Here is a 23,345-nt window from a genome sequence, read left to right as displayed (position 1 = left end):
AGTGTTTTTGAAAAATGTTGCCAGCCAGTGCCATTTGAACATTCAAAATATAAAAAAAAGAACAGAGCCTCTTCTTTTAAACAACAAAACCCATTTTATTTTAGCTTCATGCATTCTTTTTTTTATCACTTGAATGTTTAAGTTTCATAAAAAATGGAGAAAATCGATGTATCTGATTCAAAACGATGATCAAAACATGGATGGAGTAGATCAAGTCCATCAACCAACCCCCCAAGGCTTCACAGTCTTATAGCTCGTCCAGGGTCGACATTTCATTCAGTCACATTAGGCAAAATCCAACATTAGTCCAAAATCAACATAATCCATTCCGTCAATCACAAGATATCCCTCACGGTGGAACTACAATTTTAAAACTGCCTTCTGAGTCAAGGGCAAAAAAAAAAGGCTAACTTGGTTCCAAATGCTGTAACTTTTGATTACGTTATGCCATCACCACAAAAATTTGATCCAGAAGCAGCTCATGTGTGGGGGAACTTAACCAAAAAGAGTTCTGTTTTCTTGAATTGGTGCTTGTTGGGTTGTGAAATATCCGAGAAGTGACGTACTGTAATCTGGTGATTGTCAGCGTTGTCGGTGCAGTGTGAATTGGCCTTTAAATCAACACCATTTGTGGGAACATTGCTGGTCCATATGTTCTGGATAAAATTAGGCTGCCTTGCCAAGAATACTTCGCCTTGCAGAGATTTATCAGAGAAAAATTCTTCTGTGTTTTTAATTTCATTGACTGATCAAAGTGCCTCTAGATCACCTTTTAATTAAAATCTCAGTTAATTCGTTTACAATCAGTTAGCAAAGACAGATTGTGACATTGTACAAAACCAATATCCTTCCCCATGTGGTTCTCGCCGTCTTAGAAATGAGTTTTCAATTAAAGAGGCGAGTTTGACTTCCTGTACCCCTCTTGATGTAGCGTTTCTTCATTCCGAGAAAGTCATCTAATTCTCTCATGAAAGTAGCTGTTGAGAGCTCATTAAGGAAAGCACCTCACCGCGGTATCCCATAAGCCCTTGTGATGGTGGTAAATAACTCATACAGAACAATGGAACAAAAACACCATTAAAGAAACAAATGAAGTTGAAGAATAGATTGGGGAAGTTCGGAGCGCTTGATTAATTTCACCGCGCCATATGTGCACGCTGATATCGGGGATCTATTGAGCTCTGAGATCGAGCCCTCCTTGTTTAGCCATTCAAACCCTCAGGCACTTGGCAACAATAATCGGTATATATCGACTCGTTATTCAAATTTTAGTTGACCTCATGAATTGTAATGGGACTTGAGCTTGTAATTACCTTGTTTATGTGTGGTGAATGTGTATGAACGGACACGTTGTAGAGGAGGTCTGGAGGGCAAGAAAGCATTGACAAGCGAGCAGCAAAAATAGTTGGGGGAAATTTTAATTAAAGCTGACATGGAACGTGGTTGTTTTCCTAAGATGTCTGAAGGGAACTCATGTAGAATTCACCTGGGAAGCGGCAGAAACTAAAAGATGACTGTTTCTTCTGGTCCTGGGGTCTGTCAGAGAATCTTGTAAAACACACTTCACACACAAATGTAATTTGTCTTCTAATGTCCAACAGTGTATGTACATGCCTCAGAGGAGTATTCTGTCTTTTTTCTCTGAAATAGCATGAACATTTACACCTCATTGTTACATTTTGAAGTGTAAAAGATTTTTGGAACAAAATGGCTGACTCCTCCTTTGTCTTGACTAATTTTATAGCTAGCATATAGCCTAAATACACACATTTAAATAATGTTTCCACAATTGTTGCTTACTTTATCAACTTGATTGGAAATTAAACGCAATTAATGCTTTCTCTTTGTTCACACATCACATTTCTCATAATTCATCTCAAACTCTTCACTGACCCTGTTGTTTTATTTGTTGCGACAAAATTATTTGTTGTGGTGGAAAGGACACCAAAAGAATGAAACAGTCCTATTATTTGAAAAATTGACGCAAATAATTTCCCCAATTTTTCAGTGGTTGCAGTGGTAAATTAAATAAATAATTTCCATGTTGGATTTTTACATTTTAAATTTGAAAGCCTGGGTTTGAAAGAAGAGTAAAATAATGCAATCAAAATACATGAAAGACATAAAATGCATTAGGAAAGTAATTAAAGGATTAGTTCATATTAAAATGAAAATAACCCCATGAGTTACTCACCCCCAAGCCATCCTATGTGTACATGACTTTCTTCTTTCTGATGAACACAATCTGATTTATATTAATACATATCCTGACGCTTTCAAGCTTTATAATGGCAGTGACGGGGCCCATTGAGTTTGAAGTAGGGGTGCACCGATCCGATATTAGGATCGGATATCGGCCGCGATACTGACAAAATAGCTGGATCGGGGATCGGAAAAATGAACAGATCCACAAGCCGATCCAGGTGTTTTTTTCTGTCGCAGCAGAACCTACGTCATTCGTCAGCTTCACGTGTGTCGCATGCTAGAAGGGAGCGAGCCAGAGAGTCGGCTGTGTGGAGGAGATATTTCACGCTTGCCACGCCAACTAGTTCGTCGCTGTTTCGAGGGTATTACTGCAAAGTCAGGGTCTTTCCTGCATTGACATTTTTTTGACGGCCAAAGCCTAATTTGATGAGTTATTGTGATTTACGAGTGATGTAGAACAGATGCTGCGCTTGTGACTGAGTGACAGAGAGACCGATCTGAGAGCTCCTCCCCCGCGCGCGCTCTCTGGGTCTTCAAAATAATCAGTGTTCGCTCTCATATTTCACATATTAATCCAAATCAAAAGCTCGGAAGACCGAAACCATGTTGCACGTGACACATTCGGACAATTTTGTCCTTGAATTATCACTGGGTGTGAATTGCGCTCAAAAAACATTGACTCTTCTCTGACCAGCTGACATAAAGCATACTTTCAATAAGCGGGAGACAAATTATATCCAGTTATGAAGTGTTTTCTGTGTGTTGACATCTTTCGCGATGTTCTAACAGACGGGATTCGCACACAACGCGTCTGCTAATGTCCGATTCGTGACCTAATGACTACTTTGAACCGAATCATTTTAACGACTGGCCAGAACAACTGATCTGTCCAACACTGAACTCATGAACTCAGTTTATTAATTTACTCAGAACGCAACTGAAATGAGAACACAAGTGTGCTTACCCAATTTAGCAAGAGTGGGTAGTAAGAATTATTTTTAATTATCAACAGTATTTCATCTTATTTCTGTTGACAATGTGTAGTAAAATAAAAAGGCCTAGCCTACAATCATTTAATCTGGAGTGAGGTGAAACCAGAACAAAGTTGTTATTAGCTAGCTGAAAATTTTTATTAAATTGCATATGGCAGAAAATTAGACTATTTGTTAATTTGTAATGCTACTTTTTAATATTGATATGATTATATACCAAAACAATTATCTGTAGTGTAAAAAATGTTTGGTAACTGTCAGATTACTATTGTATGTTTGACCAATACACTGTTTTTTGTTTCCACTGCTACATTTTATTTATTTAAAGAAGTTAGATTACATTCTATTTTAGATTTGAATGCACAATTGTTTTTTAAATAAATAAGAATTCAACACCTTACATACATCTGTTATTTTGTCTTAGTTATGTTTAGTTAGTAAAGTCTGGTGCCTTTAGTCTCTTCAAGGAAGGTATAAGGTGGAAGATATACAGTTTATTATTAATTCAACAATATATCGGATCGGTATCGGGTATCGACAGATACACAAAGCCCAGGCATCGGTATCGGTATCGGGACTGAAAAAGTCGGATCGGTGCACCCCTAGTTTGAAGCTCAAAAAAGTGCATCCATCCATCATAAACGTACTCCATATGGGGTTAATAAAGCCCTACTGAAGCGAAGCGATTGAGTTTTTTAAGAAAAATATCCATTTTTAAAACATCTTGCCAGACCGGCTTCCGTATTCAACTTACAAAAACGTAGCGTAAGCATTTTGAATTGTGGAAGGCGCAAGTAAATCATGGGGTAATTTTCATTTTAAAGTGAACTAATCCTTTAAAATAAACAACGGTGTGTTAAAAACAATGTGGATCAATGTGACTGTCATATAACAACATGGTAAAGTTGAGATCTGTTAGTTTTAATAAAAATCAACCTGTAAGACATAAAAAGTGCATGTAAAGAAACACCCAAATACTCATCTAAAGCAACTGTTGTTAACTTGATAGGACTTTATAAGTCTTAGTTTTTTTTCAGGTTGATATTTGCTTGGAAAATTTGAGCTTCTAGACAGAAAAAAGTCCCAGTATATTTATATGTAATTGCTAGCATCATCATCCCATCATGCACAAACAGGTGTTTTGTACACATTCTGATCAACTGAACATTGGGTATCAAGCCAAGAAATCAATTATGTAAACAGTGTTCGCATGAGGTTTCAAAAATAAGATCCATTATTGATGCGTGAATGAATCTAACTTTTGACAAGCTCAAGCAACAGTGAACAGAAGTTAATGACTGAAAAAGTCTTAAGTTGCAGTTGTATAACCTTTTGGGAAATCCTGTTAGATTAGTTAAAATGTCAGTGTTGAGTCAGTAATGAAGTGTTTAACAGGAACAGAAAGATGACGGTGAGTGAAAGTTGAGGGCTTTTGAAAGCATGAGTGGAAGAGAAGCAGGACTGAAGTGATCGAAGCATTCAGAAGTGCTCAGAACGAAGCTGATGAACAGAAGTTTACTTGTGAGGATTTTGTATGTTCTTTTTTATTATTATTACAGAATGACTGAAGAATACAATACACAGGATACTAGGATTTTGTATGTTCTTAATGCTTGAACAAGTTGTTTTGAGAAATCATACAGTCCCTATAGAATGTCATCTTACCCTTTTAAAATCTTCAACTGTTTTTCACATTACACCCTGGAAAATAAAATGAATTGAGTCTAACTTTTTTGAGCTGTATCTACACATCATAACCCTCATCCTCAAAGGGAAAACAACATTTTAAAACATTCTGGAGGATTAGAAAACATTTAAAAACTAGAATAACAGGGTTGGAAAAGCCATCAGTCCCCTGATTTAATTCTTCTGAGAGCCACCTTTTGCTTTAATTACAGCCATTAAACTTTTTGGATACATCTTTACTAGCTTTGCACACCTAGATTGGGGAAAAGTCCATTCTTACTTGCAGAATTGTTTAAGTTCAGTCAAATTCCGTGGTGAGCAGCAATGGACTGCTCTCTTCAAGCCCATTCACAGATTTTCTATCGGATTTAAGTCAGGGCTCTGACTTGGCCACTCAAGGTCATTCACCTTCCTATCCTTAAGCCATTGCATTGTTCTTTTGGCGGTATGTTTTGGATCATTGTCGTGTTGGAAGGTGAATGACCTGCCCATCTTCAGCTGTCTAACAGAGGGACGCAGGTTTTCCTCAAGAATTTGGATGCAGTTGGCAGCATCCATTTTCCCTTCAATCCTGACCAATCAGTCCTCGCTGAAGAGAAACACCCCCACAACATTATGCTGCCACCACCATGCTTCACAGTAGGTATGGTGTGTTTTTGGTTTGTGTGATGTGTTTGCTTTTCACCAAACATAGTGCCTGGAGTTCAGTCCAAAGATTTTGATTTTGGTCTCATCAGACCATAGCACCTTTTGGCAGATGGCATCAGAGTCTTCCAGGTGTATTTTTGCATCGAGTAAACGAGACCGAGTGTGGCCCTTTTTCAGGAAAGGCTTCTTTCTTTCAGATCTTTAATTACGCTACTTGGGGAAACACGGGAGATATATGAACATAACCAAGTAAAAACATGGACAATTAACAACGAACACAGAACTAAGAGAACTGAAGGCTTAAATACACAAAGGAGGCTAATCAACAGAAACAGGTGTGTAATGTAATCGGTAACCAATGAACTAACTAGTGAATGGAGACAGGGACAGAACTATCGGCAGAACTATTGTGTATTTTGAATGCAATAGTTTGTTTTATGATGTAGTCACGTCACATCCAGTGTAGACAGCATCACTGATTATAATGGGTTCTTTTTGCTTTTGTCACATCGCGCCGCTTTTTTCTGGTGTAGACGCGTTGTTTTGGTTGTTGTGGCATTTGAAGTAGATTCACCGTCTGCTTTACATTTTAATTGCATTTAATTAAAATGTGACTTTTTATCTCACAACTCTGACTTTATTTATATAGTCAGAACTGTGAGATAGAAACTTGCAATTGTAAGAACATTTGAGCAAACTTTTTTCCTCAGAATTGGACTTTATATCTTGCAATTCTGACAATATTTCTCACAATTTCTAGTTTATATCTCACAATTCTGATAAAAAGTTGCATTTTTCATTATCACTATGCAGCTTTCATAGTGTCGCATTGCATCACATCATGTCTGGTTAGGACATGGCAGGGTTATTATTGTTTCCAAAAGTGGTGGGGACAATATCGACCCTGTCAAAAAGTGGTGGAGGCACTTCCCACCCATCCCACCCGCAAATTACGTTTATGTGGCCACTGAATAAAAAGAAAAAAAAGATAATTGCAACTTTTTCACCTTTTTTATTTATTTTTTATTCCATAGTGTCGCATTGCATCGCATCACGTCTGGTTAGGACACGGCAGGGTTATTATTGTAAACTAAAACTAAAACCATAAAAAAACACTTTCATTACTTGAAATAAAATAAACATAATTTAAAATAAAATGTATAAAAACATACTTTAGCTAGTTGGCAATGCAACATTTCTCATGTTTGTTTAAGTGGAAGTACTAAAATAACTCAAACTTAAAATGCAAACTATAGAGACATTACAAAAATAATAAAAATGACACAAACAACAAAATTGAAATGAAAATCTAAATATTAACAAAAACCATAATAGTACACCAGTGATTTACTTAAATAAACTAATGTCTTTCACCATATTTCAGAAGAAAAACAAAAAAAAAACTTTGTAAAAGAGTGTGAACAGTCCAATATCTGTTGGAATCTACACCAAAATGTTTTTTCCCCGTAGAACAAACCAAATAAATATATACCTCACACATTTTCCGTTTGTCCCAAAAGCCAGCAGAGACGTGTAATAGTCTTTCAGGGCGTGTAGGGCTGTTTGCCCACCGCGGTGCGCCACATACGCTCGTGTAGGATAAATGAGGCTATGAGAGACTCAAGCTGTGGGAGATCGTATCCCAGTCCATCGATCCAGCCGAGAAGACAGTGCGGCTCTCACACACACACACACACACACACACACACACACACACACACACACACACACACACACACACACACACACACACACACACACACGGACACCAGGCCTCCCCTGCCTCTCCTCCACCTGGTTTCCTCGCCGCTCTGCAGAGTTTAAAGATCGCTCGATCCTCTGATAGCTTTATCTCCAGCAGAGAGGGAGGTTTTACGATGAGTGGAAAACGGATGAGTGGAATGAAAGAGTGGATAAATAAAAGTTTCCGTCTGGATTTTACCACTTTCGCTCCCGTTCTCAGTGGGAGAGCAGATCTGACGCTTCACTTTAAACAGGCTGCACTCTCTTAACATTCCTATTCAACGAAGATAGAACATTGAGCCATTGAGTCCTATGTATATATGCATATATACATAAACATAAATGTTTATCCCCTGCCACAAGGGAGCAGTGAGATGTGAAAAAAACAAAAACACATCGTCTTCTTCTAGAAGTGTCCTTCCTTACCCCAGCGGCAATGTTCTTACTCCATAGCGTGGAGCTCCGCTGCAGTGGATGTGCTCTCTGACAGCTTCAAAAGAGAAAGATGTGCTTTGAGTCTGAAAGTTTGAGCCACGGGAAGCACACAGCCTCCTCCGTCAGCAAGCAACACAACAAAGCAAATTCATGAAGCCACAGAAGAGCGTGTCATGCAATCACATCCACAGTGACTAAACACATTCCACGTAATATTCAGGACGCAACAAACCCCAAATATATGCAAGAGTATCTGACTTTATTCTCACTAGCCCCTTAATATCGGACACTTTCAGAATAAATGAATTCTTTCAGAACTGATCATTTGCCATTTTTGACAAGGTAAGGTTAGTTCAGGTTGTGTAAACTTTTCTGGTGCAGCTTGTTGCGCAGAAAAACAAAACTATATATTCACCGATCAGGAATATTATGACAGGTGAAGTGAATAACACTGATTATCTCTTCATTACGGCACCTGTTGGGATACGTAAGGATTTGAGCGAGTTTGACAAGGGACAAATTGTGATGGCTAGACAACTGGGTCAGGACATCTCCAAAACTGCAGCTCTTGTGGGGTGTTCCCGGTCTGCAGTGGTCAGTGTCTATCAAAAGTGGTCCAAGGAAGGAACAGTGGTGAACCGGCGACAGGGTCATGGGCGGCCAAGGCTCATTGATGCTCGAGGGGAGCGAAGGCTGGCCTGTGTGGTCCAATCAAACAGATGAGCTACTGTAGCTCAAATTACTCAAGAAGTTGATGCTGGTTCTGATAGAGAGGTGTCTGAATAGACAATGCATCGCAGTTTGTTGCGTATGGGGCTGCATATCCGCAGACCAGTCAGACCATATATATATATATTTACTTTTTCAAAATTAACTTATTAAAAAAGTTTGGTTTCACTTTATTTTGATGGTCCCTTTAACACATTCTGTTGACTATAAATAACATTGCACATACATGTCTACTAATTCTCATTAGAGTGTTAGTAGAGTATTAGTAGACTGGTAGGGTTAGGGTTAGAATAAGTTGACATGTACTTGCAAAGTTACTTATAGTCAGTAGAATGTCTGTTGGAGGACCATCACAATAAAGAGTTAGCAGACATTAAGCAGACAGTCTACTGATAATCTACTGAGAGTTAGTTGACATGTAGTTGCAAATTTACTTATAGTCAACATATTGTTCAAAAGGGACCATCAAAATAAAGTGTTACCAAAAGTTTTTGAAAGTAATGATTGAGATGTGTTCAATAACTAATAAAAATGACAGCAAAATTGCAAAAAATTCAACTAGAATTAAAATGAAAATAAAAGCTAATTCAAAAATGATAATAAAAACTAATAGTATACACATACTAAATCAAAACTGACACCCTTATTTGTCAATGAACCAAATATATATATATATTTTTTTAAATCAAATATTTGTTTTTTTTTCAATTTTTTTTAAAATGTCAAAATATTAGCAATATCCGTTAATTCAGTTTTTTAACTTTTTCCCCGCCAGCGTTTTACAAAAAGTTGCCAGCCAGCCCAGCGTTTTTGATAATTTTCACAAAAATGTAATGGCCCATAAAATATTTTGTTGTGTATGTATGAATATCTGAGCTTGCAATATATCACAAGAAAAAGCAGACCCTCTACTTTTAAACAAAAAAATTATTACAACGTATTTATTCTGGGTTCATGCATTCCTTTTTTATCAACACTTGAATATGGGTAAGTTTCATAAAAAAAGCAGCATTTTGAACAAAAAGCTGAGCTAATCACGTTATTGTCAAAGACTACATCCAGATCAGATTCAGAACGATGATCAAACACAGATGGAGTAGATCGAGTCCATCAACACCCCTAATGCTTGCACAGTCCTGTAGCTCGTCCTGAGTCGACATTCATTCAGTAACATTAGGCAGTTTTGATGTATATGATATTTAATGTTGATAATTGCGTTATTTTACATATGCATCTGCTTACATATGATTGCGTGTTTTTTTGCGTCTTCTTCGCCTGTGTTTTGATCAGGAGATTCTGTACTCATTCAGAAGATAGCGTGTAACCCCTAGCGTATGAAAACACGGAAACCAGGTGTTTTTTTGCGCGAGAAGCATTTTATTACAAATAACGGAAAATTCCATGTTTGGCATGGGACAGTTAATGAGATGTAGAATTTCTGGTTGGGCTTGATGGAGAAAGCTGGGTTTGTTGCGTAACATTACGGCATTAATGACAAGATAATAATGGAAGAGAGACAGCATGTGCAAACCGTTGTGGCTGCCACCGTTACACAACTGCGTCGACCGGTCCTAGAGCCTCTGGGCCGCTCTGCACTAATCTGTTCAGCAGCAAACATCTGCTGCGGCTTCAACCAGGAGTCCCTGATCACACCCGCAAAGACATGCATGGTGTGTATCCATGCATGCGCAAGGCGTGTGTATTTGCATGCACACAATGAGAGGTTAAAGCTCATCTGTGAGCATGAACCAACTTATGGACAGACCCCTGGAGGAATTCGGGGAAACATTATGGAAGAGCCCTTTTCTAGTCTCACAGGCCGTGTAGAGAGGAACAAAATAAATGCGAGCAGATCATGTGCAGAAAGAAACCTGATGGCTACAAGCACCCCGTGAGAGCCTGTCTGCTCCATGATGTAAACATCTCCCCATGAGCCCTGCTATTGATTCCTCACAACCCTCATGTTACGGCAAACTTCCATTATCTTTTTTTTTTTAAAGGGGTCATATCATGAGCAACAGAAACAGCCAATTGTTTTGATACATAAAAAATCTACAGTGAAACATGAAAATAAATTGACTCTGTATCTGTCCAATCAACGGACTTACTTCAAGGGACTGCCCTTTCCTTTTTTTAATTATCTGTTTTCTGAGTTGTTTTGTTTTCCGATTTGTGATTTTCATTTGCCCTTCAGGGCCACCATAGGAATCACCTGTTTGTTTACACTAGAATGCACAATAGCATGAGCATTAGCTTGATCACATTTTTTTTAGGTTTTAGATAGTTGTCAGATTATTATTATTTTTAAAGATTCATTTTTTGGCGTTTTTGACTTTTACTAAGATAGGACAGTAGCTAAACAGGAAGTGAGGTAGGATAGAGAGAGAGAGAGGGGTACTCTTTCCCGATGGGATCGGGAAAGGTCTACGAGTCGGGACTCGAACTCGGGTCACCCGAAGCACAACGGTTCTACATGTCGACCAGATTATTGTTTTACCATACATACCAAATATAAGTTTGGCTATCAGTTTTGAAGATTTTGAAGCTCTAGTGAAGGACTGCTTGTTGTCAAGATGGCTGCCGAATAAACTGACTTGCCTTACAGGGACTTTATGAGCTCATTAACATGTGACCGCCCATATTTCAGTGCTCATACCAATGCTTATTTACTATGCTGGACTGAGATTAGCCAATCATAACAGATCTCATTTACATAGTGGTCTTAAAGTTATGTATGGTAGTTTCGTAACCACCTTTAATTAAAATTTAAGCCCTAAAAAAATCTAATCATTTGTTACTTTCTTTGCTGGTATGCTGAGATTAGCCAATCATAACAGAGCTTTTTTTATATATATAGATGACTTAAAGGTACAGTAGCCTTCAAAAAAAGCCTTTGATTTAAATGTCAGTTTTAAAAAGTTAAATCAATGCTTATTTTCAATGCTGGTATGCTGAGGATGGCCAATCAATATCTCATTTGCATAAAGCAGTCTTAACGGTACAGTAGCCTTTAAAAACAGAAACTTCAACCTTATGAATATTCATTCTAAAGGTCAGTGAGTGTTGAAATTGGTCATGAAAACCAGAGAAACCATTATAAATGGACTTCAAAGAGAAATATAGGGTAAATGCAGGTACATAGGGCACTTCAGTGTATATATTATTTCTTTATTTGTTTGTGTAGCTATATAAATTGTATTATTTAAAGGGCTAAGTTGTTTGGCGCCATATTTTAAAACAACACCAATGACACATGCACTAAATACTAAGGTGTAGAATATGGCATCTTTAAGGCAGAAAACCATGATAATTTATTTCCTAGGAGTAGACAGATATTAAACCTTATATTAGACGTTTACCCATGCTATGGTGGTAGAGATGACAGTAGGTGGCCCAGTTTGTCACGTGTGACTGCGTCTGCTTCAACAACCAAACACTTGACTGTCTGCACACGTCGCCAAACCTGTCAGCGGAGTCTAATTGACATTCAAATGTATGCATGCACCGCCTCAAAATTTGATCACCCCTACCGGGGGGAAGGTATCGTAATGCTGAGCAGTAAAGGTCTTTTGGCAAAAATGACAGACGCCCACGTCCAAAAGCATGTATGTGTACACTGCCGGGAAAAACACCAGTCCTGGAAGTTGCAGCGGCGACTCATTGTGCTTTGGAAGCAAACTCCTGCACAAAAAAACACGCTTTCGGCAAAACCCCCTGGCCGCCCCATCAACAGAATTTAGCAGCACTGTCGTGAGGGATCCAGATTCCCCTCAGCCTGTCAGTGACGCGTCCAGAGTGGGATGGGGACAACAAGATAGGGCCTGTCAGAAAAAAACATCCTCCTGGTCGACAGGCCGAGAGCATTGCGGATCTAGCGGTGGCGAGGAAAAAGAGAAGCAGTCAAAACACAGCAGCGTGACTCCACTGGGGCTTGTGCTGCCGTTCCGCTCAGATCTATTTTTAATGCCTCAAACTCCACGTCAGCAAAAGGAATGCATAATTATAGATTCTTGAATAATTCATGAGGGGCTCATTAGAATAAGGAGGCGGTTATGGGAGCCACATATGTGCAGGGCTTAAGAAACTTTTCCATTTGTTCCATTTGTTGGTTGTTTTCTAGGTAATAGTACCCACATTTTAGGTAGTATTGTCAAAACACATTTCTGAGTCTGTCTATCTGTCTGTCTGTCTATCTATCTATCTATCTATCTATCTATCTATCTATCTATCTATCTATCTATCTATCTATCTATCTATCTATCTATCTATCTATCTATCTATCTATCTATCTATCTATCTATCTATCTATCTATCTATCTGTCTGTCTGTCTGTCTGTCTGTCTGTCTGTCTGTCTGTCTGTCTGTCTGTCTGTCTGTCTGTCTGTCTGTCTGTCTGTCTGTCTGTCTGTCTGTCTGTCTGTCTGTCTGTCTGTCTGTCTGTCTGTCTGTCTGTCTGTCTGTCTGTCTGTCTGTCTGTCTGTCTGTCTGTCTGTCTGTCTGTCTGTCTGTCTGTCTGTCTGTCTGTCTGTCTGTCTGTCTGTCTGTCTGTCTGTCTGTCTGTCTGTCTGTCTGTCTGTCTGTCTGTAAACCTTTACAAAGTTAAAAACTTGTTTAAGGCTTTGTCAAGTCTACAGTCAAAGTTTGTACTGAAAAACTTTTCTAGTTACAAATATTAGTTATATGAACTATGCACCTGTGCACGTCAAGTCACCTTCATTTAGATAGTGCTTTTCACAATACAGATTGTTTCAAAGCAGCTTTACAGTTATAATAGGAAATTAATGGAAGAGAGATTTTTTGGCAGTACATCAGCTCTAGAAAAAAGTAATTGTCCAGCTAAAGTATGTTTTTGATTGATTAAATAAATAATAATTCGTTATTTACTTTGGGGACCCTTACACGACACCGCTTTCAACCAAAACAGAAAACTCTCAATGTGTTCCGGCCGCATGGCAACAGCGCTCGGCGTCTAGAGAATGCAAACCCCAAAACAGGTTTTGAAACTATACCGTTATCATCTTCGTGTAAACTCGCAAAGCTGTAAGAACGGTGACGTCATGCATGTACGCATGTGTTTAGTCTATAGGCAAGCACGTTTGAATACATATGTGCGCAGGCGTGTAGTTTAACAAAAATGTATCGTGTTCTATGTGTGTGCCATAGTAAAGACTGACAGAGTGTGTCTGCTTCCCGAACAATGCTAGGAAGACTATTCCAGAGTTTAGGTGCTAAATAGGAAAAGGATCGGCCACCTGCAGTTGATTTTGATATTCTAGGTATTATCAACTGGCCAGAATTTTGAGACCGCAATAGACGTGATGGAGTATATATCGCTGAAGTACTGGGGAGCTAAACCATAAGTGCTTTTTAAGTAATTAGTAAGATTTTAAAATGTATGCAATGTTTAATAGGGAGCCAGTGCAGTGTTGGCAGAACTGGGCTAATATGGTCATACTTCCTGGTTCTAATAAGAACTCGAGCTGCTGCGTTTTGGACCAGCTGGAGTTTATTTATTAAGCAAGCAGGGCAACCACCCAGTAGAGCATTACAATAATCTAGCCTTTAGGTCGTGAAAGCATGAACTAACTGTTCAGCATTTTGCATTGAGAGCATATGTCGTAATTTAGATATATACTTCGCCTATAGACTAAACATGTAATGCTTACGTGTATGTTGTCACTATGTTTTTTTTTAAAAGTTTATTAGAAGGCGATTAACTGTATCGTTAAATTCAAACTGGAATCACAATTCAATCCTGAACTTTATTGACTACAAAGACACCACCTTGCAAACACTCTTCATTATTATCTTTCCTTAAGTAGTAAGGAAAGTTACAACCTAGGCTCATTGTGAAAATAAGAATCAGAAAGAACTTTATTGCAAAGTATGCTTACACACACAAGGGTGACAGGAGCTTCCAGTGCAGAAGGAATATATTATATATATTATAAAGAAAACTAATTTTAAATAATGCAATATAGTTGTCATGGGTTGGTGGTTGAGAGAGGCCACGACGAAGGAAATGGTGAGAATACAAAGTCTTTAATTAACTCAGAAGGCTCACGACTACATTCACACAAACAATAACAGACAAAGGACTGAATAGAACAGGGAGCATAAATACACATTGTACACCACTGCTGGACGGAGATTAACTAATGAGAACTAATGCAGACATAACAGATAATGAACTAAACAGAACATACACGTGACAATATTACATTAATGTTACAGTTTTATGAATGTACAGATTGTTATTTACATATTTACATTTACAGATGTACAATTTTGAGATGTTATGTACAAATGGACAGTTATGATAAACAATGTATAGTAATGAGAGTTTTAACTGTTCAGACTGAATATAGCCTGAGGGGAAAAAAACTGTTCTTGTGCTTGACTGTTCTGGTGCTCGGTGCGCCGGCCAGAGGGCAACAGTTCAAAGAGAGAGTGGACTGGGTGTGTGGGGTCCAATGTGATTTTTATCAATGTGCTTTTCACACAGTTCTTAGCACAATTCTTTGTTATAAACACTTTTACCATAGCGCATGATTTGTAAATGAATACATTTTGACGTTTGTATTACATCAGCTCCATATGGATGGCTTTTCTAATGTAGTAAACTTGCTCTGTAGCTCACCTGATAGACGGTATGCATTTTCCCGCCGGAACACGCCCCCTCAGCCGGGACTAAGTGGCAGAAGAGCTGCTTGCATAACTGGAGTTAATAGGGGAAAACTTGAGTAAAACAAACAATTTTAGACTGTTAAAGACTTGGATTCCCATACTAAACATGGCCAAAGTTTCAAAAAATAAGTTGGACGTTTGATGGAGTATTTCTGTGCCAAAAATACTCCTTCCGGTTTCTCACAAGTTTCTGAAAGTTTTGAAAGAGTATGGGCCTATGTGACGTCAACAAGGGAGGAATTTCCTTGTACAGGCACTTTTCCCGGAAGGGCGCGCACGCACGTCGACCAGAAAAAGAGAGCAATAGCACGCCCATCAACGTGCTTTGCTCCACTTTAGGGAAGTCGTCGGCTGCACTGCACAGGTCACCGGACAAAATCAACAATGTTACCAAAGAAGTGTGTTTTTGGTTGTCAGGGCAAGACAACCCTGTTCAGCTTCCCAAAAGAACCCAGCGTTAAGGGGACAGTGGATGCGAGTTTGTAAAGTTAAGTTTGTTTTTCCGGAGCAGCAACAGAGTTGTGCAAGTGATTCTGAATCATATATGTATGACTGAATCTGATTGATAGCCATTGTTTATTTAGGACAACGTTTTTTTTGCACGTTTTCTAAAGGCCTGTTCACACCGGGACGATTTTCGCATGCGTTTATCGCCGACGTTTAACGCCTCGGGGCTAAACAATGGGCGCCAATGTGAGTGTTCACACCGATGCGCAAAACGCCAGGCGTAAAAGCGTCATTTTTAAAAAAACGCCTCGGGTTGGTTTTTTTATTTTGACGCGGCGCGTAAAAAACTGTCCGACCAATGAGATCGGCGCTTTTGTTCACGTGCCTGGAGCTGCTGAAGTGACAGTAAAACACGACTTGGTGGCGCTCAAGCACAAAACGGTCTTGCCGAGCACACATTGATACGACGAAGAAGTAGTAAGTAGATAAAGAAGAAGATGAACTGCTAATGCTGCTTGCCAGTTAGCAAAAAGTGTGTGAATGGTTTTGTCCATATACATAATATGTCTATGGTTTTGGCAAGCACGTAAATACTGTCTCTCTTCTCCTTCTGTGTGACAAGCGAGTGTCAGAGGCTTAAAGTGCCGCAGCACCACCTTGTGTACCGCGAGTGCATCGACTGAATGTGCACGTTCACTCGGCGCAGCGCCAGTGAAAATCGCTTGGGTGTGAACACTCAAGACGCGCCGAAAAACGGCACGAAAAACGCTGCCGATAAGCGCGCGCGATATTCGTCCCGGTGTGTACAGGCCTTTAGGATGTCACAGCTTTCACAGGCTCTCAACGCAATAGCTACGCGTACTGGTTACTCTTTAGCTCCGGCCACATGATACGCTTCCAGCCGCTCGGTTTTATTCAGAAAGACTCTTTTATTAATATGATAAAACTAAAGACTTTTCGGAGATATGAAGGATGCAATACAACTCTATAGGTACTCAAGATTGACATGACATTGACAGAAACTGTGTGTGATACCCCCCCCCCCCCTCTTTAAACTAAAGGTTGGACTCGATATAGTGTTCTTTACAACTTACCAAAGATAAAGTGATCCATGGAGATTGACATGCAGCCAGGAATCGTGTTTTCCTGGCATTTTTTATGAGCCTGATTTCGATACAAATATTTATCACTGTCAGTCATTTTGAGAGTGAATCCCGCATGCGGATATGGGTCTATGTATTGAAGCGTGTTTGTGGCTGCTTGTCAAGAATGGAAAACAAAAGTTTTATTAAAATTCTGAATATATTATAGGCCTGTTCATAATTTTTTTTAAATCGCCTAGACAGCGTGCAAATAGCACTCCCTTTATAATCACTGAAAGCTGTCACTCATTCAATGAACGCGATCTCACATAGTTCCGTTATATTAATCAGTGAAGCTGACGACACAATGAATCTGTGAATTATATCCACACTTAGAAAGTATTAGCGCGGGTGCAGAACTCTCAGCATTGGACAACACCTGTTATTGGCCAATTGCGTTGTAGAAATCAATAAATATGTCTGATTCATGGCTAAATTACCACCAAAGGGAAAACGCTTTGGAAATTGAATAATTTAACGAGCGCAAAGACATACGCACTGGAACTTTTGCCAACTAATTTTTGATATTAATATGCTATTATTATGAAGAAAACAGACCCTAGACCAGCAGTTATGGGCAGCTTTTCCCTCTAATAGCAATCAGTAGCAGAAGCAGCAGCAGGTGGCAGTGGTTTTGTGAGAATATGAAGCGCTATTATCAAGTCCGTCTCCCTCGGTCCAGAAGGGGGCACAGGGATGTCCATGGGGTCCGTGGCCAAACCTCCCCTCGACCCCCCTCTGGTGCCGGGCCTTGTTTTGTGTGTTTTCACTGTATTCACGCTGTAAACCAGTCTTCTATACAGCATCCCTCTATACAGCATCACACATGTAATATGTAAATAAAATGGCATGGCTGCTTCAGCAAATGTTTTGGTTAAGACTATTGGTTACATTTAGGGTAGTGTTTAATGTAGGTGGTACGTTATTTTCAAAAGTGATAGAGAACTAACATTTCATCTCCGCTCTCTGGACATTTCACTTGAAGTGTCATGAAACATGCAAGAAGCAATATAATATCATTTTGCACAAATGTCACCACAGGCACATTTTTCCAACGTGTCTGAGCTGCAATGCTGATATAACCTCCTAGAGCCCTGCAAACTATTTCACACCTTGAGACACATTTTTCCCATTATTTTACTTTTATTTAAAAATATATATATATTTTTGGAAAATGCCCACACATATCCGGAAGTAGAATGTTCTTAATGTGATGCCTGCCTGGGGAGAACCTGGATATTTTTAAGCAAAATGCACAGTTGGTTCACAACTACGATGTGCTAAAATGTAAGAAACCCCCTCTGATAGAAGAACTAGCATCATTTAAAGTAAACACAAGATGATTGTTACTGATCATTTCCCTAAATCATGTCATGAGCCAACAGACACAAAGAACAAACGTCTGCAAGTTTGTGTAGATATACAAAACAACAAAATTAAAGCTGCAGAAAACATATTTCTGTCACTGAGGAGCAATAAGAAGAGGTCTATGCATCTGGAATCAGTCATGGCTGAGTGGAAGAAGGAATTTGTGAACTGCTTATTCTTTAGAGCGAAATAGAGCTGCTTTTAGCAGTGTGATCATAACATGAAGGGATCACAAGATAAGATATTCAAGCTAGTATCAACAATTTGAACTAAACATTGTTCCCTTTCAAACATTTTATAATATTAAATATTATTTCTGTTTTCATGCGTGTTCCCTGTTTTAAATTAAAATTTTTAAATCATTCAGTAGCTATACCATGGTACCAGAACACAATTGTTTTGGTAAGAACGGTGACTCAAAAAATGGACAGTTATATATTATTAGTATAATGACAAAATATACTATCCTTAAAATGTTCAGCTGATCTTTCATTTATTGCATAAACACGAGCAGGCATAAAATGATGACCCATACGCATCAAACTGCGATGCACTGTGTATTCGGACACCTTTTATATCAGAACCAGCATTAACTTCTTGAGCAATTTCACCTATAGTAGCTCGTCTGTTTGATCGGACCACACGGGTCAGCCTTCACTTCTCACATGCATTAATGAGCCTCGCCCTTGACCCTGTCGCCGGTTCACCACTGTTCCTTCCTTGGATCACTTTTGATAGATACTGACCACTGCAGACCAGGAACACCCCACAAGAGCTGCAGTTTTGAAGATGCTCTGATCCAGTCGTCTAGCCATCACAATTTGGCCCTAGTCAAACTCGCTCAAATCCTTACGCTTGCCCATTTTTCAAAATGTTCACTTGCTGCCTAATATATCCCACCCACTAACAGGTGCTGTGATGAAGAGATAATCACTTCACCTGTCAGTGGTCATAATGTTATACCTCTATAAACTATATTATAATCTCCTCAACCATTGGCTACTGCAATATATGCTAATGCATATATTAAATCTTGGGTCAAGATGAATAATGTGTTTTTGACCATTATTATGATGTTGCAGTGGACAGGAGCTCTTTTAATTTTATTGATTGGGAAGGTGCACAAAGACCTAGATCGATACAGAGCGAGCGGCCGCCCTGTTGTCAGTTATACGCTGTGACTCGACCAAGTGTTCTTGAGTTCTTATCAGAGCAGATGGAGCGCACACAAAGAGTTTCGCTGAGCAGTTTTCCTGTCGCATAGCTTTTTTTCTTCTTTCTGATAAGGCCATTTCTTCTGCTCTTGGACTTAATACACTATCTTTGTGATAATGTCATGCAGTATAACGTCTGACTGTGATATGCTCTTTACATATATATTTTGTGCTAATGTCTTTGTGTATTATCATAGCTCACTGGAATAGGTCACAGTGCTCAAAGTGCATGAAATTCCTTGCCTCTTGAATCTCATAAACAGAAGCCTTTGATTATGAGAAGGGACATTTTGGTTTTTCGTTTTTGGGGGTATTTTTATTCCTGTTTTCCTCGTTAGGATATTTTTTTACTTTATTTGTGGGCACTGATGATCCATACTAATGGTCTTGCCGACTGTTGAGTTCGCTGTCAAGTGTCATTATTGTTTAATTGGCTGCGGCTGACATTTGAATGATATTCCCTCTCTGTCTCTATCCTATGGTAGGGCCGAGCACCTGAAGTGAGGGCTCTGAAAGGTTTACCGTATAATGTATCCCTATATCAGAGGTCACCAATTAGCAGATCCAGACCTGAGACTGGTGTCCGCCCGGAATGTGAATCGTTTATCATAAATTAATGTAATTATAACAGCATTTTTTTCTCCATATGGAGAAGCTGATATGGTTTTGAAAAAAGAAAGAAACATGTACGCTATTTTCAGGAATAGTTTAAATTTAATAAGTCTATAATTGTCTTATGGTGTAACCATCATTTGAAAAGTAATAACATATTTCCTTACACCTTGAACACATTTGATTGTGCACTTATTTTTTATTGTAATTTCAAAATAATTTCAAAAACTCGTTATAGTGGTGCCATGTGGGATTGAATGAGTGCACTCGATAACGTCCACTATGCTTTCGGACACCACTACAAATGTCTGTCCCCTCAAATAATGTCCCATTTGAGGGTATAGGGGGCGATTTCGGATTCAGCCAAGGAAGTTGTTTTAGCGCTGTCTTCAGAAATCTTTTAAAAGGACAAAGATATCGCTTTCCTCAGCAGGCATTCAAACTGATTTTTTTATAATGGATATTATGGACATCGACCTGAAGAATAAATACTAGATCAGATGCAGGTAATACACTTGTTTAGTCGATATCTCTCTCATAATACCATAATACTCTACATCATACAATAAGCTTCAATGAAGCAACACAATGTTCCTTCGTTACTAGTCCTAAAATTATGTTTTATAACTAGTAACAGAGACTTGGGCTCAACTGTTAAACTGTCAACTTGAGATTTGAATCCGTGGGAAGGAAGTAGTTCTGCACATAAGATACTCCGTTGTTGTTTCTTGTTTATTTACTCCCTTGTGCCATCGAACTGTTGTATATGAGCAATATCACACTCGTAGCCGTGCGGTATGGCTGTATATCAGCACGGCTGTGATTACCTATGGCCGAATCACAGCCGTGCTGATATTCAGCCATATCGCATGGCTACGAGTGTGATATTGCTCATATAATATGATATAATATAATATCACAGTTCCATTCAAGACATAAAAACAGAATTTGCCATTCCACCAGCAGTTGTGCACTCCATCTTAAAACCCTTCAAAACCAGCCATTTTTCCTTAGCTTGTAAAGAGCCATTGAGTCACTCAAGAGCAGAGGTTGTTCAGGAGAGTCTGTTGAGTGTCATCAGGGACAAGGATTTGGTTGGGATGAGGTGGGGGTCTCTTACACTTTATTACAAACTTAAAACATTCGCTGCATCCTCTTTGCAAATCACAGCATTTTTCGTTTATGCTCTTGTCAGTTTTCCGATACGCGTGCACCTTAGGATATGAAACATTCATTATCTTGTCTCGCACAGGCGTCAAACCCTCCCTATCTACTCAACAATTCGCGGTGCAGCAAACAACTTTGCTGAATCGTCTTTAGTGTTTTTTGTTTTGTTTGAAAATGCTTGCTCAACAGTCGTGGAAGGACCTGAGGTATTTACGCTACAGATTTTTCTTTAGAAAGTCCTTGAAAGTGTTGTAGTGTCGAGAAGAGAGGGGAACCATGAAGCATGGCTCTGCAAGCCTGTAAACATTCAACACTTTGACTAATAAAAGTGTTAACCGTGTGGCGGATGTTGCAGAAACGATTTCCTTGAGCCACCGTGCTGCTCGTGCACCATGAAACACGTCACGAGTGATAAAGCAGAAAGGCCTTTAGGTTGCTGTACGCCATCAATTTGGCTCGCAGTTTTGCTTATCTACCATACCTGACGCCATTGGTCTTGAGATATGACTGGAGCGTCTCACAGATCCCGAGGGAAGCATTCTTGTGTTTTGGTGTGTGAAAGGAAATGGCCTGTGAGAGAGTTTTTGTGCAGTTGTGATTAAATTGTGAGCAAATAAATTGCTCACCCGTGTTGCAGACCAATGTTGTGGATGCAAACCAATGATTAGAATAATAGTTTTCTTTCAACCTTTTCCTTCTTCTTTCTTTCTCCCTCTAGGCCTTGTAAAGCTCGGGGTCCACTGTGTCACATGTCAGAAAGTCGCCATAAAGATTGTAAACCGAGAAAAGCTCAGCGAATCCGTGTTAATGAAGGTAAGATTTCATTCTTTCATTAGAAATATCAGATGTACACACAACAATAGAAATAATTCTCTCAAAAATTTTAATTGTCATCATTTACTCACCCAAAACTTGATATGACTTACTTACTTCTATGAGAAACAAAATGAGAAATTTCGCAGAATGTCAACGCTGCTCTTTTCTATGTAATGAAACTGACTGGTGAACAAAGGCTCTCAAGCTCCAAAAATGACAAAAAAGTAGTCTGTATAACACATGCACTATATTTGTCAAGTCTTCTAAAGTTATACTGTATAACTTTGTGTGAAAAAAGTTTGAAATTGAAGTATTTATTCACTGAAAATTGTTTCCTTTGTTGCAGCTCATCTGCATATATTCAAAAATCAGGGTTGAGAAGGTTACTTTTAAAATGTATTTCACTACAGATTACAAAATACATACTTTTAAAAGTAATTTGTAATGTATTTCATTAGATTACACAAGTTTTGTAACTTAATCTAAATACTTTAGAATACTTTGGAAAACTAATAAGGTATGTAACACAACTGGACCACCAAACTTAGGACTGGGTTTTCCTCTGCATATTATTTTAAACATCAGTTTTCCACAAAAAATGCAGACAATCTTAGAAAAAAAAAATAATAATATTAATACTGATGCTTAAGAAGGCAACACAATGCATTTAGATCTGGGGTGTGTAAACTTTTTGAATTGGATGAACAGGGTAAATTGTACTCGTTTTTCTTCTGGGTAACATGCAGTTATTCGTTCCTGAAGGGCAGTGCTAAATAAAAAAAAAATGCTTTTTAAACAAAATAAGAAAAATTTACATCATCCTGTTCAAAAGTTTTCACCCCCTGCTCTTAATGTATTTTCCATGGAAGCTTGTTTCCGCCACTAAATATAAAAATAAATAAAACCGATAATTGCGACTTTTTATCTCACATTTCTGACTTTTTCTCATAATTGCGAGATTTAAACTCACAATTGCGTGTTATAGTCAGAATTGTGAGATAAAAAGTTGCAATTAACTTTTTAAATTGTTTTATTTTAGTCGCAATTCTGAGAAAAACTGTATTTTTTCCCGTTTTTTCATTGCAATTGTGAATTTATATCTCACAATTCTCAGAAAAGATATAATCTCGCAATTGCAAAAAAGAAATTACTTCACAAGACATTAAGATTCAAGGGTTTGTACATTTTTGAATGTGGCAATTTGTATAAAATCAGTAATTTTGTTTTGTGGAGTATATGTACATTTCTGTTATGTGAAATAGCTGATTCAGGACAGTACTAAATAAATGTATCTTTTTAATTTGTATGATCCCAGATCTCTCTTATTTTGTTAAAATTATTAAAAGTTTGCATATTCTACAAGGGGTGAAACTGAGCAGAAAGGTAGCTAAAGACTGTTAAAGAATCACCAATTGCTGTTTACATGAATTGCCTGTTACAGTTTACATAAATGT

At 38.5% G+C, this 23,345-nt stretch overlaps 1 protein-coding gene across 2 annotated transcripts in view; it reads left to right on the top strand.

The window, feature by feature from the left end:
• brsk2a (BR serine/threonine kinase 2a) overlaps positions 1-23,345 on the top strand; it is a gene marked incomplete at both ends in the record, with an annotated part of 315,947 nt that overhangs the window by 137,880 nt on the left and 154,722 nt on the right. For both annotated transcript variants that reach the window (XM_079809884.1, XM_079809883.1), the window contains one exon: positions 21,794-21,888. In XM_079809884.1, coding sequence (XP_079666010.1) covers positions 21,794-21,888 — 95 coding nt within the window. The remainder of the gene's footprint in view (positions 1-21,793; positions 21,889-23,345) is intronic.

This window comes from Gobio gobio, assembly GCF_949357685.1.
Source record: "Gobio gobio genome assembly, chromosome: 25".
NCBI classification, from domain to species: Eukaryota; Metazoa; Chordata; class Actinopteri; order Cypriniformes; family Gobionidae; genus Gobio; species Gobio gobio.
Note: the sequence above shows the minus strand (reverse complement) of the source record. Positions and strands in the feature narration are given on the sequence as shown.